The 15,618-nt window shown below is 45.9% G+C and overlaps 1 protein-coding gene across 8 annotated transcripts in view; it reads right to left on the bottom strand.

Moving 5' to 3' along the window:
* Nucleotides 1-1,762: 1,762 nt before the first annotated feature.
* Nucleotides 1,763-15,618, bottom strand: part of PCYT1B (phosphate cytidylyltransferase 1B, choline) — a 44,048-nt gene continuing 30,192 nt past the window's right edge. For 5 of the 8 annotated variants that reach the window (XM_042035941.1, XM_042035905.1, XM_042035895.1 and 2 more), the window contains 4 exons: nt 15,325-15,403; nt 12,065-12,207; nt 9,742-9,930; nt 1,763-4,729 (listed from right to left, as the gene is read on the bottom strand). In XM_042035941.1, the coding sequence (XP_041891875.1) occupies nt 4,523-4,729; nt 9,742-9,930; nt 12,065-12,207; nt 15,325-15,403 (618 nt within the window). In that variant the 3' untranslated portion in view covers nt 1,763-4,522. Of the gene's footprint in view, nt 4,730-5,273; nt 5,577-9,741; nt 9,931-12,064; nt 12,208-15,324; nt 15,404-15,618 lie in introns of those variants that run through there. The other 3 variants (XM_042035913.1, XM_042035958.1, XM_042035931.1) reach the window with 2 other exon arrangements.

Genomic DNA, 15,618 nt, shown 5'->3' with positions numbered 1-15,618 from the left:
GCCTCACCTGGCTCAGAACCTGCAGTTCCCTGTTGGTTGCTGAAGCAGCGATTGATGCTGTTGGAGTCTCTCTAAAAGGGGATGGAGACACCAGGTGTGCAAGAACTGTTTGAACTGGCCATGAATAACTGCTGGGGCAGGGGAATTCAGGTCTCATATTTAAAGAACTAGTTGTAACATGGGAGCCTGCTGGGATTCCGCAAGATCAGCAAATGCACTTGTTCTGGGAAGAACCTCAGTTATTGCTGGAGTCCAGTCCCACATTCCCCAATTAGCACAGTGAAAGTGCATGTTCAAAGGCTTGCAGTTATTTTTATTTCAGTCTGTATTTGTCTCCTCTCCTTCAGGCAGAGCCATGAGGCGGTGGCCTTGATTTCCATTTGGATTAGAAATGCTAATGCTGCCCTTCCCTACACCAGGAAAGGGCCTTCCCTTTGGAAACAAAAGGGCAGAAAATACCTGTGTGTGTGTGCTTGTGGGACACGTGTTTTGAGAGGAAAGGAATCCCTCTTCAAAATCCAATCAGAAGAGGAGTTCTTAAGGTAGTTTGGTGCTTGAAAGATCTCCATGCAAGAGGCAAAGCCCTGGGTCCATTTTCTGCCCCATTTTCAGTTCTGTTTTATGAGAAGGTTGCAGGTCTTCTGCACCAGACTCCAGAGAATCTGCTGCTAAATTATGTGCTATCACACAGGAGACTCTCCCTGATGGTTTGTTACCCTTTTACAAGCAAACCTACAGTAGCATCAAAGCCTTCCTTCCTGCTGAGCTGACAGGCCTGGTGTTCAGGGGCTGCCTTGTTCCCGAGGGGTTTGCTGTGAACCAAAACAAGGGTCTCCTCTGGGCTGGGCTGCACACTGTAAGCTCACACACAGGGGTGTTTCTTACGGCTCTCCCAACTGGTACCAAGGTGCTGCTGAAAACAGTCCAAATCCATCTCAGGTAATAAGCCTTTTATTACCTGGGAGAGTTTTGGTGTGGACTCTGTGCCATTAAACAGTTTCTCTGCTATGCTCAATGACTTTGAAATTTTCTTATTCTGTTACTAAAAATATCTTAGCTAGGAAGTCCTGAGCTGCCATTTGCTGGTTCAGCTTCTGCCTGCCTGAGGCAGGACTGTTCAATAAATAATCTTTACAGCTGCTGCAGGTACTAGCTTCTTACAGAATGGACAAATGGGAAAAAGCAAAGCAGAATATTCGGACACCAGACTGACTTGGCTCAAGGAAGAGTCAAGTCCAAAAGCCAGTGTCAGCATTTGTCCCTAAGGCTCATGTTTGCTGCTGCAGTTTTCCATCCGGCACAGCCATGCATCATCTCGGCACCCATGAGAGCAACTCAGTTGCTGCTGGGGGTGGTTTTCAGCAGTGGAACCAGAATGGCTGCAAAAGCACAGTCTCTTTCTTCCACTTTGAAGCAAGAATTCTAACAGTGGCTCCTGATTGCACTGTGCTGGGACAGAGAGTAAACAAGGTCTCAGACTTGTTGATGTCTAATGCTCCACCCTTCCAGCGGGGACAGCACTTCCCCACCTTCACCCACATTTTTCTGGGTGCAAGGTAAAGGCAAGGAGAGGTGATTCTGTCTCTGCAGAGAGCAGCAGAACTCAAGCAGCAGAATTTTGGGCATGTTGGCAGAGCTGCTCTTGGGGCTCTGTGGGGTACCATGGATGGGGATAACGGGTACTGTGCCGTCAGTGGGGTTTCCTCTGCAGGTTGTGTTCATGTGTCTGAAGATGCTGTAAAATGAAGGGGAGAGGCAGCTGTGGCTGTCATACACTTTATTTTTCACTTGGAGCTTGGCTGATAAATAGGACTCAATTAAAGTAACACTTGTGAAAAGTAAAACCCAACCATGACTCAGAAGTGCAAAATTGCCTTTCATGTGTCCAGACACCATGAGGTTCTGGTTTGCTGGAGACAGCACATGAATGTACCAGCAGGGCAAAGGCTTCAGCTTACCGATATCCTAAATGCAAACAAGACACCTGGTACAGAATATGGCTTTGTTGCTGGGTAGCCACCTGTGACCCTGAGAAACAGCTTCTGTTAAGAACAGGTCACTGGTGAGTTTTTCTCTAGTTACCATTTACAAGTCAGGGTGCTGTCTCCACTCAAACCACTGAGCAAGGGCTGCTAAACAGTTAGTGCTATGAAAGTAAAATGAACAGAAAACAATGGTAAAAGCCAAGAAAACAAATCCTTGCCCACCTCCATTGCATTTGGACATGGCTCGTCTATCAACAGCACCAGTAGAAGCAGGCAGTTCCTGTGGTGGTGGAGTGGTTTGTGATGGCAAGACTTAAGACTTGCAAAGGATCAGAAAAACTAACAAGTGCATCCCAGGTATGAAATTACAGTAACAGGTTGCCTAAGGCTGAGAAAGGTTTTAATTGCATTGTCCCATTGGGCGCGGTGGCAGCTGAAGTAGCTGTGGCTGTCCCTTTGCACATTCCACCCTATTTCCTGCTCACCTGTTTTTGCAGCTCTGTGAAGGAACTAGCTTGACTCTGGAGGACAAAGTGTGGCACGAGATGCAGTGTACTCAGTCTTGTGGTAGTCTGAGAAGTGTCTGGCAAAATGTTCCCAAAGAAAAATTAGTTACCTCATAGTGGGGGATGGAAGAAAGCTGTAGGGAGTGAGCAGAGTGTGGGGCAAATTTGGTGCCTGGTACCAAGGTCTGTAATTTACCTGACCAGAGAGTATCTGGAAGGGAGTTTATCTACCAGCGAGTCACCCAGCGAGGCAAGGACAGCAGCCTGGGGGGCACTGCTGCCAGCAAGCACAACCACCCCACATGCTCAGGCATTTTGGTCCCTCAGTTTTTTTCCAAGAGCAATGTGGAGCCCTCCCTCCCCCAGTGTTTCTTGTGCTGCCTGTGCAGGGAAGCAGCCAGTGCTGACTGGTGCTGCCCACAGCAGCCGGTGTGTCCTGGTGGGTTTGCAATTCCAGGCAGCAGTGGCACAAGAGTGATTCTGTGGCTGCAGCCCCCTTCCCGGACTGCTTGAGGCTGTGCCCAGCAGGCTGCCCATGAGACAGGGGGCAGTGGCAGCCTTTACCTGCTGCCCTGGCACCACAGCTGCTGCTGGGCTGGAGAGCCTCAAAGGTGGCCATGTGCTGAGGCAGCTGTGCCAGGCAAGCCTGGGACCAAATGGCAGCAGTGGCACAGCCCCACCCCAGCGCTGGGGGCTGGGGGTTTCCTGCAGCTGTGAGGCAGAGCAGCCCCAGGGCTCAGGAATCCTGCCAGCCCCTGCAGCCACTTCAGCAGGTGTCAGCTGAGGGACTGAACATGGAGCCAGATGTCAGGCAGGACTGGCTTTGCCCAGTAGGAAGATCAGCATTGAGGGGAGAGCTTCACCCGTGCTACCCTCTGTGTTTCTGCTTGTGGCTGTACAGGTGTCATGGATGGAGAAAGAAAATAGTTGTGCCTAATCCTGTTCAGAAAGTTTCCTTTGGTTTTTTCAAATTTTTTTCCTCCATATTAGCGTAGAGGAATAGGTTTGGGATCCTCTGCAGGGGCAGTGTGTCTGTGAACACATCCTGTTTAGAGTTTGATGAGAAGTTTAACTGGCTGAATACCATGTGACAACAGCACTGTTTGCTTATCATTTGCTGATACATAGCTGGGAGCAGCAGGTTTTCCTAGGAGGCCACATCCCAAGGCCTTGGGATCTTTTTAGAAATTCACCAGTAAAAACCACCAGCATCTTCAAACTGTCTTATTTCTTACACCACCACATTCCAGCTAGGGCTGTCTTTTCATTTCCTTTCTTGCCTTCAAAGTGCAAAGCCAGGGAGCAAACCAGAAGTGATCAGGCAGCTGTTCAGGCACTAGGAACGCGGAGAGCAATTTGATAAAGCAAAAAGCCAGACTCTTTACACACCCCACACAGAGGCTTGGTCAACAAGCAGCACTGAATATATTAAATGGATTTCCACCAACTTGCCTGGACAGCTCTTCATTTCAGTGCATGATTTGGGCTCTGGGGCAGATGTTATTCAAAAGGAAAAAAACCCAACTTTATTCCCCGTTTCTCAATATACTTCCTGCAGCAATGCGGTTCCTTCACCTGCCAGAAGAGCTCAAGGTCAGCAGGGTACAACGGCATCTTCCTCCCTCTGCAGGCTGCAGCCGGCACTTCCCTGTGTGCTGGGTCCGGATCAGGAGCCTGCTGGGCTCCTCCTGCCAGCCCCCCTCGGTGCAGAGCTCCCACCGGCCTGGCCTGGAGCAGCAGCTGGAAAGCAGCAAGACAGGGGCAGGAACTTGCACATGGGTGTGTTTTTCTGTCAGTCCCTGGGGCTGTGCCTGGCAAGTGCTGCCGGCTGGGTCTCCAGCACCGCGAGAGAGTGGGGATGGGATAAGCTCTTCCTGAGATCTCCCCTGCTGTGCTCCAGTTCATTTTTGACATCTCCCAGAGCACGATCCCTGGTGTCAGAGATACCCCTGGTGTTCCTCACGCTTCTCCCCATCCAGTGGTTGAGTTCATAGCTTGTTCTTCTGTCTCATGGTTAAAAAAATATATTTTTTATTTTTCATCCTCATCTCCCTCGCTCATGCTGCTGAGAGAGGCAGAGGCAGCTTTTGGAGAAGAGGGAGGGGAGGTCTTATTGATGACCCAAGGTGGAGATGGAGAACGGGATGGAGAGCGGCCTCGCGTAGGACTGCTGTTTGGGCTCTGCCGGGGAGAAAAAGCCTGGAGCATTCGGCCGCTTCGTTCCTGGAACATCTGCTTCTGCAAAAGCAAAGTGAAAAGATGCTCTTTGAGTAGTGCACAGAGAAGGCTGTGGGCAGGCAGGGGCTGCACTGTGCCTCTCACTGGGGAGTGAGCCGGGAGCCAGAGCCCTGGAGCATGGCTGGTTTGCCTCTGCTGTGCTCATGATAACCTGGTCCTTGCATGCAAGTTTTTACCTCAGCTGGGCCACCTCCTGTGTGAGAACACCCTTTGTACTGGCCCGAACCACACGGGGGAACTCCCTTTGTATTTTTTTGTACACGTTCATCAGCCTCTTGTCTCAAAAGGTCAACATTCCTACTTCCCATGGCCTTTTCCTTCTAGAATGTTGGGAAGGACCACCCATCTCCTCCTGAGCTTCCTGGCTTTCCCAGCTTTTATTCCTCCTTCCCTTCCCAAGGGAGACAGCCTGGTCCCTGCCAAATACTGGCAGCCACTTCCCCAGCTCTCTGGAGCAGGCATGACCCAAACCCATAAACTGAAGGTGGGAATGTCGGAATTCGCATGTCTGTTGAAAAGAGAAAAAACACTTGCAGGCTCTGTGTTCTGTTTGGAGCTTTATTGTCACTTTTGCTTTGTCAAGCTGAGTGGAGGCCTGCCAGAGCTGGTGGAGTGGAAGAGACACCTCTGCAGTCAAGCAATCTGCTACAATAAGGCAAGTGCCTCTACTCATTAGTAGCAATGTGGCCTTGCGTCATGCTGGGTTATGGAAGATGTGGCATGTGCTGCACAGGCTTCACATGGAAAATGCCAAATCCGAGTGCCCTGCTGCTCCTCCTGGGGATGGGGAGCAAGAAGTCTCAACCTTGGCTGAAGTACTGGCAGTCAGGTCACAGGCGATGCTTGGCTGAAAGGAAGATCCAGCCCCAAGAAAGTTACGTTACCACTCAGGTCTGAGAGGAAAATACTTGTGCAGAGTGCATGGGGTTTGCCTGTTTGGGCAGCTGCAAACTTGACCTCAGCTAAGTTTTCATCTTGTTCCTATTCCCCTTCCTGCTGCAGTGACTCTGCTCTGTGCTGACCTTCCCCCCAGCCACAGAGCATCTGGCTGCTTGTCTTGCTCCTTCTCCTCCTCTTTGAAACTCAGTATTCCCTGCCAGTGGAGAGGCAGAGGCTGGTTTGCCCCTCAGGTTTCTGGGTGTTCGCTAAATCCCAGGGCTTAAAAATCAAGCACAAATACTGAACTTAGCTGTTCTTCTGTGAGCTCCCTCTCCTAATTTACATCTTTATCCCATTTGCCTTTACTGACTTAGTCTTAGAGGCTGGATGTTGCTGCAGTGTGGAATGGCAGAACAGTTCCTGCCTGAAGCTACACTTACCAAGGCTCTCGTGCATAAAACCCCATGGTGTGTAACCTACCCCTGCACTACTGCTAGGTCAAAATATTAGTAGAGACTTCCTAAAATCTCAATAGTTAGCAGATGGTGGTTGCTCCTGATAAATGGTGCCAGGAAGCATTCAGAGGGGGAGGATTTCTGCAGCTGAGAGCTGTGAGGATGGCATCAGGGCTGGCAAAGCCCCAGGGCCCATTTGCAATTCAGTGGTAGGGGTGCAAAATTTCTCTGTAGATCACAGAAATGTGAGGTTCTGTGAGCTTAAGTTGTTTCACCCTCTTACTGAAGATAATCCCTGATAAAAAACCCCCATGTTTGATATGAAATATCTTTTTCCTGGCCAATTGAAATACTTTGACTTCCTTCTGTTACTTCAAACAACTCAGTGGCACAGTGGTGCTTCATGGGGAGTACCAGTGCTAGGGGACATCCAAGTGTCCCATCTTGGCTTGGCCTGCACCATCCCAAGTGGTAGGGGGTACTTGACTGTACCTTAGTCACAGAGGCCAGGGATGAAAAGGGGAATCCCACCTTCCTGCTAAGTCCCTCAGCCAGGCTGTAGGACACCTGCTTCCCAGGTCTTCAGTGAAGAGTTTGTTGCTTGAACAAGCTGATGCACTCACACCTTCAGTAGGGCAAGTGCCTGGCCCCTCCGCGTTGCCTCCTGCATTAGTGCTGGAACCACCAGGCTGCTGGCTCAAACCACAGCTCTGCAGGAGGAGGAGGTGGTGTCATCCACCTGCCTCACAACCTCTTTCTCTCCAGCTGTGCCCTAGCAGGGTCAGTAAGCCATGCCCTTTGCAGGCAAGGAGCTCCTTGGGCCACTGGGTACTGAAGAAGCAGAACAAGTGTTAATGGCTTCCTTGGAGTGCTGGAGGGTTAGACAAGGCTGGATGCACTGAGGACCTTTACCAGAGGCAGGGAAATCATTTCAAAGCCTTGATTCAAGCAAGTTCAGGTACACCCAACCAGTTTAGGGTTTGTTTTTGGCAAACTCGCTACTGGGAAAAAACATTTTGCCTGTTTCTGAATTTTATTGCCTGTATGTTGATACCCCTTTGCTTTGCAAAGAAAATGCCAGCTGGGTGTTAAGAGAAGGCTTCTGCTTTGGAGCTGCTGATTGTTCTAAGGGCATTTTAGGTCCACGCTGCAGACAGGTGGTGTGGCCTAAACACCATCCCCAGGTTCTAGTTGCAACCTGTCTTATCTGAGCCCCTGCTGATGTCTGAGGTGATGCAGCTATTTGGAAGGCAACCTTCCCCGAGTGCCCGTGTGCTGAGCAGAGGGAAGCCAGCCCCTTGAAGGGACATCTCATTTGAAGGGACATTTCTGAGGGAGACTGGCACAGAAACCCTGCCCTGTGAGCTGTGCTTCCTCTCCACTGCCCTCAGCTGTAGGTGCCTGCTTGTACATGTCTTGAGAGGAGGTGGAATGGACACCTGCACCCTGGAGTGGTGTCTCTGCCATTAGGCCCTGTGTGCCAGGCTGCGTGGTGGTCCTGTCTCACATCACAGAAAAGCTTCATGCCACATTAATCATTGTTTCTGACCCCGCTGTGACTCTCTTGCAGAAAACATATGCACAGGAGATTGCACAGGTGGGCAAAACTGCCCATGAATTATAGACATCTAGACAGTTGAAAACTGACATTTTGACCTCTTTCACAAACGGGTGGTTTTTTTGTGGGTTACATGGCCCTTACTTTTAGAAAACTGATGCTAGCATAAAGTGTATTATAATAATTATTTGTGAAATAATAATAGCATATTAATGGCATGCAAATTACTGATCTAGAAATCCAACATGCCCGTAACGATTCCTGTACTTTTAATGTCAACATTAAAAGCAACATCTAACAGTGATAAGGCAAATTAACATTAATAACAGTTTTGACACTAATAGTAAGTTATCATTATTTTAAAAGTCTTTCCTGTTGCCAGGGCTCAAACTGATTTTAAAAAAGCTACACCACCTCTCAGCTTGCTGTCACTGATGCTCTTCCTACAACACTGTGAAGAGATTTCACTCCTCTTGTTCTTAGCAAAAGTCCCTGTGATTACACCAGACTTCCTACTCTGTGGTCAAACACTTACTCAGAAAACAAGAGTTTCTAGATTTTAAAAGACCTTTGCAGAGCACCTTTTCCTTAATTGAATTTGGTAAAATGTTTTATCAGCAAAGGTTTTTAAAAATGCCATTAGTGTGCAGTGTTGAGTGGGTCGAGTCAGGAAATGGAGTCAATGCTTTTGAATTCTTCTCCTCTCTCTGCACAGCTAAACTCACCTCCTGTGGCTTTCACGTGCTCTGTTAGCATCAGCTTCAGTTATTCAGCACCTATGGCCACAGGACCATCCCACATGGGGAACACACACCAAGTTCTATGGGCAACAACTCACAGAGGAAGCTTCATGTGGATGTGGACAATGCAGGAAGACCTGAGCATTTCATCAGAAGAGTTACCTTCTTGCTCTCCCCCAGGAACATGACAGTGTCCATGAACAAACTGTTAAATAAGCTCACTGTTCATGTGGCTGGGGTCTGTGTTGTTCACTGCCTTCGAATGGACACAAGCAGCTGTAAGATGACAAAGTCTCTGCTCTGAAGCCTTCACAGCCTAATTTTAGGTTTTCCTCAACTGAGTGTAATCAACATGGCAAGTCAGTGCAAAGATGAGAACTCCAGTAACAGACAGGTACTGCATGACTTGGTGGCACTGAGTTGTGACACAGCACTGATGTGAGCTACTTAATTCACAAAAGCTCTGTGACTCTTCCTATGTGTTTGTTTACGAACAAAAGCTCTGCTAAGTTCATTCCAACAGAAGGAAATTCTTTTTCACTGAGAGTTTGCAAACAGAGCAGCGTGTCTGAGATGGTGCCTGCACTGGAGGGTCTGGGCTTTCATCCCAACACAGATAAATTCTACATTCCAATTAAGCTTTGTTACTGGTTTCAATGCAGCAAAACGAAGTCATACAAGAAAACAAAGCTTCTTGAGGTCTGGCATGCTATCAGAACTGACAGATGGGGGCCAGGACTCTTTTGGGGCTCTGAAGTGCCACCAACTCACCAGCTGAGTTTGGTTTGAGAAGGTTTCTCCCCAGAAAGATGCTGTTGCAGATTCTCAACTGCCTGTCCAAGGCACTTGGGGACCATTAGTAAATGGGTCTGTGAAGCCAGCACATACCAAGCAGAGCTTTGCAAGTGCTTCAGTCCCACCTGAGCCTTCCCTGCTGTCAGTAGTTTTTGAAGTTAGAAAATTATAATCTACTGCTGAATACAGAGCATGAAGAGAACTACTGAAAAGCTTTTCAATGGTCCTGTTCTCCCTCACTACCTCCAGTGTATATCCCTGACGTCAGAGTGGTTGCATTTAATGCTAACAGGGCCAACAGACTGTATTGGCCTGTTTGCTTGTGTGGTGCTCTGCTGAACACAGTACTATGTTCAGCATAACACCTTCAGAAAATACAGATATCCCAAACAAGCAACAGCCAGAAGCAGCAAATCCTTCTGTTGCGGTATTGGTATGCATTAATGGCTTCAGCAGCCAGGTCTGCCATTACCTTGCTGTGCTGGCTTTTGAGACTAAGAATGCACCAGAAGCATCTGCTCTTGACCTGTGTTAGAGAGGAGAAATAAAAACAACTCAGACTTCCTGGGATGGCAGAATACCTACCCAAGCTCCGTCAGGTCCAAACAGCTCTAAAAAGTTGCCAATAAATTCCCTGGACTTTTCTTCCCACTTCTGAATGAGGTCATGGCTCTTCTCTTCCACCTTGTAAACAAATTCTTTTGACTTTTCCTCCACATTCTTGACTTTTTCTTTCATCTTGTCCACTTGGTTTTGAAAGCGATATTTCTTCTCCTGTTTTAAAAGTGTGTTCAGAGATTAATAAAAAACTTGGAAATAATCAGCCACAAACAGTTGATAAGACAAAAAAAATTGCATTAATGCATCCTAATAAATATGGCCCTGATTAGCTATTCCCATGTTATTTTTACAAATGCAAGTTTAACGTTTGTGGAATTTAGTGCAGAAGGTATATATTGAAAAGACTTCCTGTGTGACTACTGTGTTTAATCCACTACATGAATCTTTTCTGTATTTTCAAACTGAATGCACTTTGAAAATGATATGAATCTTGTGAAGGATATGAGTGAGAAATGAACAGCTCAAAGTTAAACAGTAGGCAAAAGGCAGATCTCCCTAGGTTTACTAGCAAATGCTGCTGACTTGCCAGTCTAGATGTTAACTTGGACCAAAATGTCACTTTGCGTGGATTTCTGCAGAGCAGAAGGAAAACTCTCATCAACTCTGAGCCTGGCTAATACAGGATCTTCTGGCTGCAACACAGGTGTGTGTAGGTCAGTGGCCTGTGGCCAGCAAACTTCATAGAAAAGAGAGCAACTCCTAATTGCTAAGTCACACAGAAAAGGAGAGACACAGAAGATAATATTACAGAGCTCCTGGCAAAAGCTTCTGAAATACTTCAGGATTAAAGGGGTTTTGTCTTGAAATGCTTGTGTGCTCCACAAATTTTTGGTACAAGCAGATAAACAAGATGTGCTCTTGAAGGTGTGGTGGTCTGTGTAGAAGCACAGATCACTATTGGCTTTTAATTCTCTGTTAACTCCATTTAATGGCCACTTGAATTTACTTTAAAAACAAGCACTGTAGTGGGGTTTATTCTAGCTCACAAATCACTAAAAGCACAATCTTTGCAGGGCACAAGCACAAACAAAATCCCCAAGGTCCAAAGAAACCAAACTCACTCTGCACCTAGAACGTGATCAGCCCTTCCTTTAATGAGGAAACCAGTGCTCTTCTGCCTTGTGAAATCATGGGCATTTAATTTTGAAACACAAACAGTCTCTGGTGCAAATCAGCATTTCTGCATTTAAATTACTGTAAGCTAAATAACCAGATGTCAGGAGGTTCTTCAGGATACAACAGTGTCTGAGACGGGGTGGGGGAGGGGGGAAGCACAACTTACGCAACAGTATCTTAACCTCACAGATGCTAAATAACAAATTTGAGAACCTTCAAGGCATCCAGCATGCCTTATTTTAATGGATATTTGCAATAGTGATCCTTCTGGGTGGAGTACTTACAAGCAGGATTTTTTGAAGGTGTAGAAGACTTTATAAAAAAGCACAGTGAAATAAATATTTATGCCCTGTGATCTGGGGTTTATCTGCCAGACTTCAAAATAAGAAAGAGATAAACAGAAACAGATAAACTAAACTCTAATGAAATAACACAATTCAGTCCTTCACAAGGGAGATTTCAGTTATGTGGGTTATCTTGAGGTTTAAGTCAAGACTTGAAACAGAAAATGAAGGAAGGTAAAGTCTAATTTCTGTGAAGTGTTTACTTCTCACTGGAGGGGCAGGTCTGCATGTGGAAGATGAATAATCTCAGCAATTGTTTCACATGGCACTCTTGCCATTGTGGCTTCTGAGCTCTACAGCAGCATAATTTATACACCAGCTTCCTAGCATACTTCTTTCTTTTTGAAAACCATTTTAGCATTCCGTAGCAATCTCACTGCTTTGTCATTGGTTTTGTTAAGAGGTTTTTTGGGGTTTTGTTTTGTTGGTTTTTTTAATCCTATCACGCTTGAGAGAAACTTGGGATTTCAAAATCCATGCTCTCTGGGCTGCCTTCTTGGAATAGGAATAAAGAAAGAAATTGTGTGTTGGGTGAGTGGTTGAGCAACCTCTGGTGGGAGGGTGGGCTCCTTCCTAGTGTGTTTTTGTCACCTACAGCTCAAGGAGGAAGGGGGAGCAGCAGCTTTGTGAAAAGCGTAGTATGGAAATGAGGCTTCTAATTAATAGGAGCAATTAAAACTACCCTCAGTGTACCAGTTTCTTTTTAAATTAAGTTCTTTCCAGCTATTTTAAAAGCAGCAGGAGGAAGATACTATTTCTTAACCTTTACTTTACACTCAGGATGCTAGGAGAGAGCTTGAGGAGCAAATGCAGATCAATGTACTCACATTTATAAAACTGACATTCAGCTCTTTGGCGGTGTATCCTCGCTGGAGGTTGCGCCGGGCATACACGTCATAGTCCCGGACGATCCGTGTGATGATATCCGATGTGGAGATACCTTCGGTTCTCTGCGTAGGTACAAACATTCCTGAGCAAAGCGGGAAAAGAAAGCCTGCTGATAAAGCTTGGCAGGACCAGGCGCTGCAGTAGATAGCTGAGGATGAACACAAAAATGCCTGACCAAAGGTAAAAGGCTTGCAGTTCTGCCTTATTCCTAGTTCTCTCCTGTTCTTTCTGTCTGAGTTTGGGGAAGGCAAGATTGCTATACTATTAATTTTTTCTAAAGTCTTTAGAAAGACTAAAAATTTCCCTCTGTACAGTATCAGCTGTGGTGTGGAAGTTATTAGACTGGCAGGGGCTCCCAAGCCAGGAAGGCCAAGTTTCACAGTTGTGGCACTTCACTGAACAGTTCTTTCCATAAGCATAGCCTTTATTTAATGTTATATAAAGGAGCAGGGACGTTTGCTGCTCTCCTTTATTTCTACTCCTGTGCTGCACCATTTGATAGACTTTGTTCTGCTGAGTAGAACAGACCAGTGTCTGGCCTTGACCAAAGCCAGGAAAAAGAGGCATTACAGTAACTGGAAAACACCCTGGAGGTTCCAGTAGTTTGTAACGGGAAGGTGAAGTGTAATGGTAGTGTTTTGTGTCTACCCAGCCATGTCAGTGGCTGCATAACCATCCTCCCTGCTCTGACAAATCAGTCCCCAAGAAATCTGGCCATTTATCAATACTGCTTGTATTTTCCTCAACACAACCGAGATATATGTGGCTCTCTAACTGCTCCTCACCAAGGCAGGAGCACCTAAACTGTTAACACAATTCACAAATGTAATAGTAGCAAAGTGCTGGCACACCTTGCTTTAGTAGTTATTTAGAGCTACAAAAAAATTACTACTATCACTTATATGGAATTGCAATATGAAGCTGCTGATGAGAAAGAGAGAGAGAGAAGACTGGAGATGGTTTGGGATAAAAGAGGTAGTGCTTTGTCTTAAAATGGTGTTATAGCTACTGGCAAATTAATCCTCACATGTTCACTTGAAGTAAGCAGGCATTGGTAGCTAATTTTACAGGGTTGGAAAAAGACTCGGAGAACGAATCAAGAAGCTTAGCAGTCTCTTGTGACTAAATGCTATGTGATATTTTTTCTTTCTGATCTCTAATTAATACCCTGCTAAAAAAATAGATTACTTTAATCATGAGCAGACATGTTTCCCCGATCGTTGCTTTTCAGGCTTGCAGCAGTCACTCAGTAAACTATTTTTGGAAGTGGTGAAACCTACTTTGAGCCAGAAACCTTCATAGATAGGAGTTACAAGAATACATGAACAAAATTTAAACCCCACCTTTGTTAAGCTGAAAGTTGAACTGTAGGTGAACATTACCTTTAGCCATTGACTTTGCTTTCATATGCTTCATGTATTGGACTGATCCATGTTTTCCAAGCTAACTGTTCACAGATGTGCAAAAGTTTAGTCAGTGCACTGTTACCCAGCTCACCATTGCCTATTCACCCTCCCACCCACTGAAGACAGTGGGGAATTGGGAGCCCATGAGAATCTACCCAAGGAGCTCCAAGGTTCACATCTGCTTTTCTGCTGTCCAACAACCTGATGTGGGAAAATGGGAATACTGGAACTACAGAAAAACGTGCAAATGTATCAACAGTACTGGTCTATTTAAAGCAAAACCCCTAGGACAAAGGGGAAATTCATTATTGTAATAATGCTACTCTGGAGCATTAGGGACTATTACAGCACTAGATCTCAAAACTCATCACAAGTAAGTTAACATTATTCCCAATTTCTATGTAGCAAAATTCAGCCACACAAGACTCAAGATGCTTCTCTGGTATCTCGTGGTGACAGCCACAACAGACCATAAGTCCCTGAAGCTGCAAGTCCGTATTCTCTTCTGCAAAGTTTGAGTTTCTCATCGGGTCATGTGTGTACCGCACCCATGCCCAACAACAGCAGAGAAGGGTGTGCCAGGTTTGAGCACTCTCACACCCAGTCTGCTGTTTGATAATTAGGCAGGATAATTGATCCAGTGACACCAAGAGCTCCTGTCATGTTGTCCTGTGCACTCAGCACCTTACAGAAGAAAAGGAAAATAGCTGCTTGTCCAGGATGTGTGCGGTATGTCCCTTGGTGACCCAGTCTTACCAGAGGGGCCTTTTTTCACTGCCTACTGAAGGAAGCTGGCGTTGGCTCTGAAACTGTAGACAGTTGTTCCCAAAGGAGGGCTGTGGGTCTGATACCACAGGGAGGTTCATAAGTGGAAAAAGATCAAGAACTGCTGCTATAAAAAGCTCACTCCTTCAGCTCAGGTCAATACCTGGTCTATAGCTGTCATTGTATAGCTTGGGAAGGTCACTTTGCATGACATACTACCATCAGGCAGATTGCTCTGGAAATTTTTCAAGCCTCCAATATACATGTTTATGCAGAACAGAAAGAGGCTGGATTTGCCAGGGTTCAAAGCAGCATCTCCAGGGAGCCAGAGAAGAAGGATGTGATTTGTTCCTCCTCCTGCACTGTTCACTGTGTTAGGATAGCTACTGCTGGCAAAGAGTGGCTTAACGTTACCTCCTCAAATTTAATTCATCTTCCTTGAACCAAAGAGATACAAACTCCTAATGAGTTCAGCATCTTCATGTTCAATGTAATATGGTAGTCAATAAAACTGCTAAATAGTCATGGTAAATTAATTACTCTTGATACTGATTTAAACCCTCTGGCAGTGTAATGAAAAGGACCCTCAGTGCAAGTGGATCCTAATGGCTCCTGAAGGTTGCCTTTGCTTGCCCATATTCAGGACTGGTATGTGTCAAAGAGCCATCAGTTTGTGGTTATCAAAAACTAAAGCTGGCTGGGCTGCTGTGGAAACTGAACTCATTTTCATCCATTCAAAAGTCTCAGTCAAGCACCACAAGATTGTTTTAAAAACCCAGATGGGTCTATTTTGTGCTCAATCTGAATGGTTTCCTTGGGATTATGGTAGGAATTCAGCCAAGGATATCCCTTGAGGTTTTTTTCAAAGTGAATCTTTCTGCTCAAATCAGCAGTACCTACCATTAGGGTGCAAGACAATGTGATATTATCTCTACTGCTTCTCTCCCAGCAGTTGTGGTTAAAAGACAGTAAAAGAATTTGAGCTGAGGCTGAAAAGGAAGGTGCTAAAAATGTAAAGCTGCCCTTACCTGCCTCCTTTATATGTTTGTATACATCATCCGATCCAGCGGAAGAGTACGGGATGTCATCATGTGCTACGAAGTCAATCTGCCAGTGAACAGAAGAATAACCACATCCCACCATCACTAAATTTTGGTTCACTGGGGATTTGTTATAGAGAGTTATCTCTTTTCTTGACTCCAGCTAACTTGCTTTTGACATTCTCATCCTAAAGCCATCGCCTAGTATATTGGACTAGATTTGGGCCTGCAACTGCTGTGTTGTATGATCAATTATGAAAAAACAGAAATCTTCTCTCCAAA

This window comes from Corvus kubaryi, unplaced genomic scaffold, assembly GCF_017639235.1.
Source record: "Corvus kubaryi isolate FWS band 111438036 unplaced genomic scaffold, C.kubaryi_AGA036_p1.0 133, whole genome shotgun sequence".
In the NCBI taxonomy this organism is placed as follows: Eukaryota; Metazoa; Chordata; class Aves; order Passeriformes; family Corvidae; genus Corvus; species Corvus kubaryi.
This window is presented reverse-complemented; position numbering and strand designations above follow the sequence as displayed.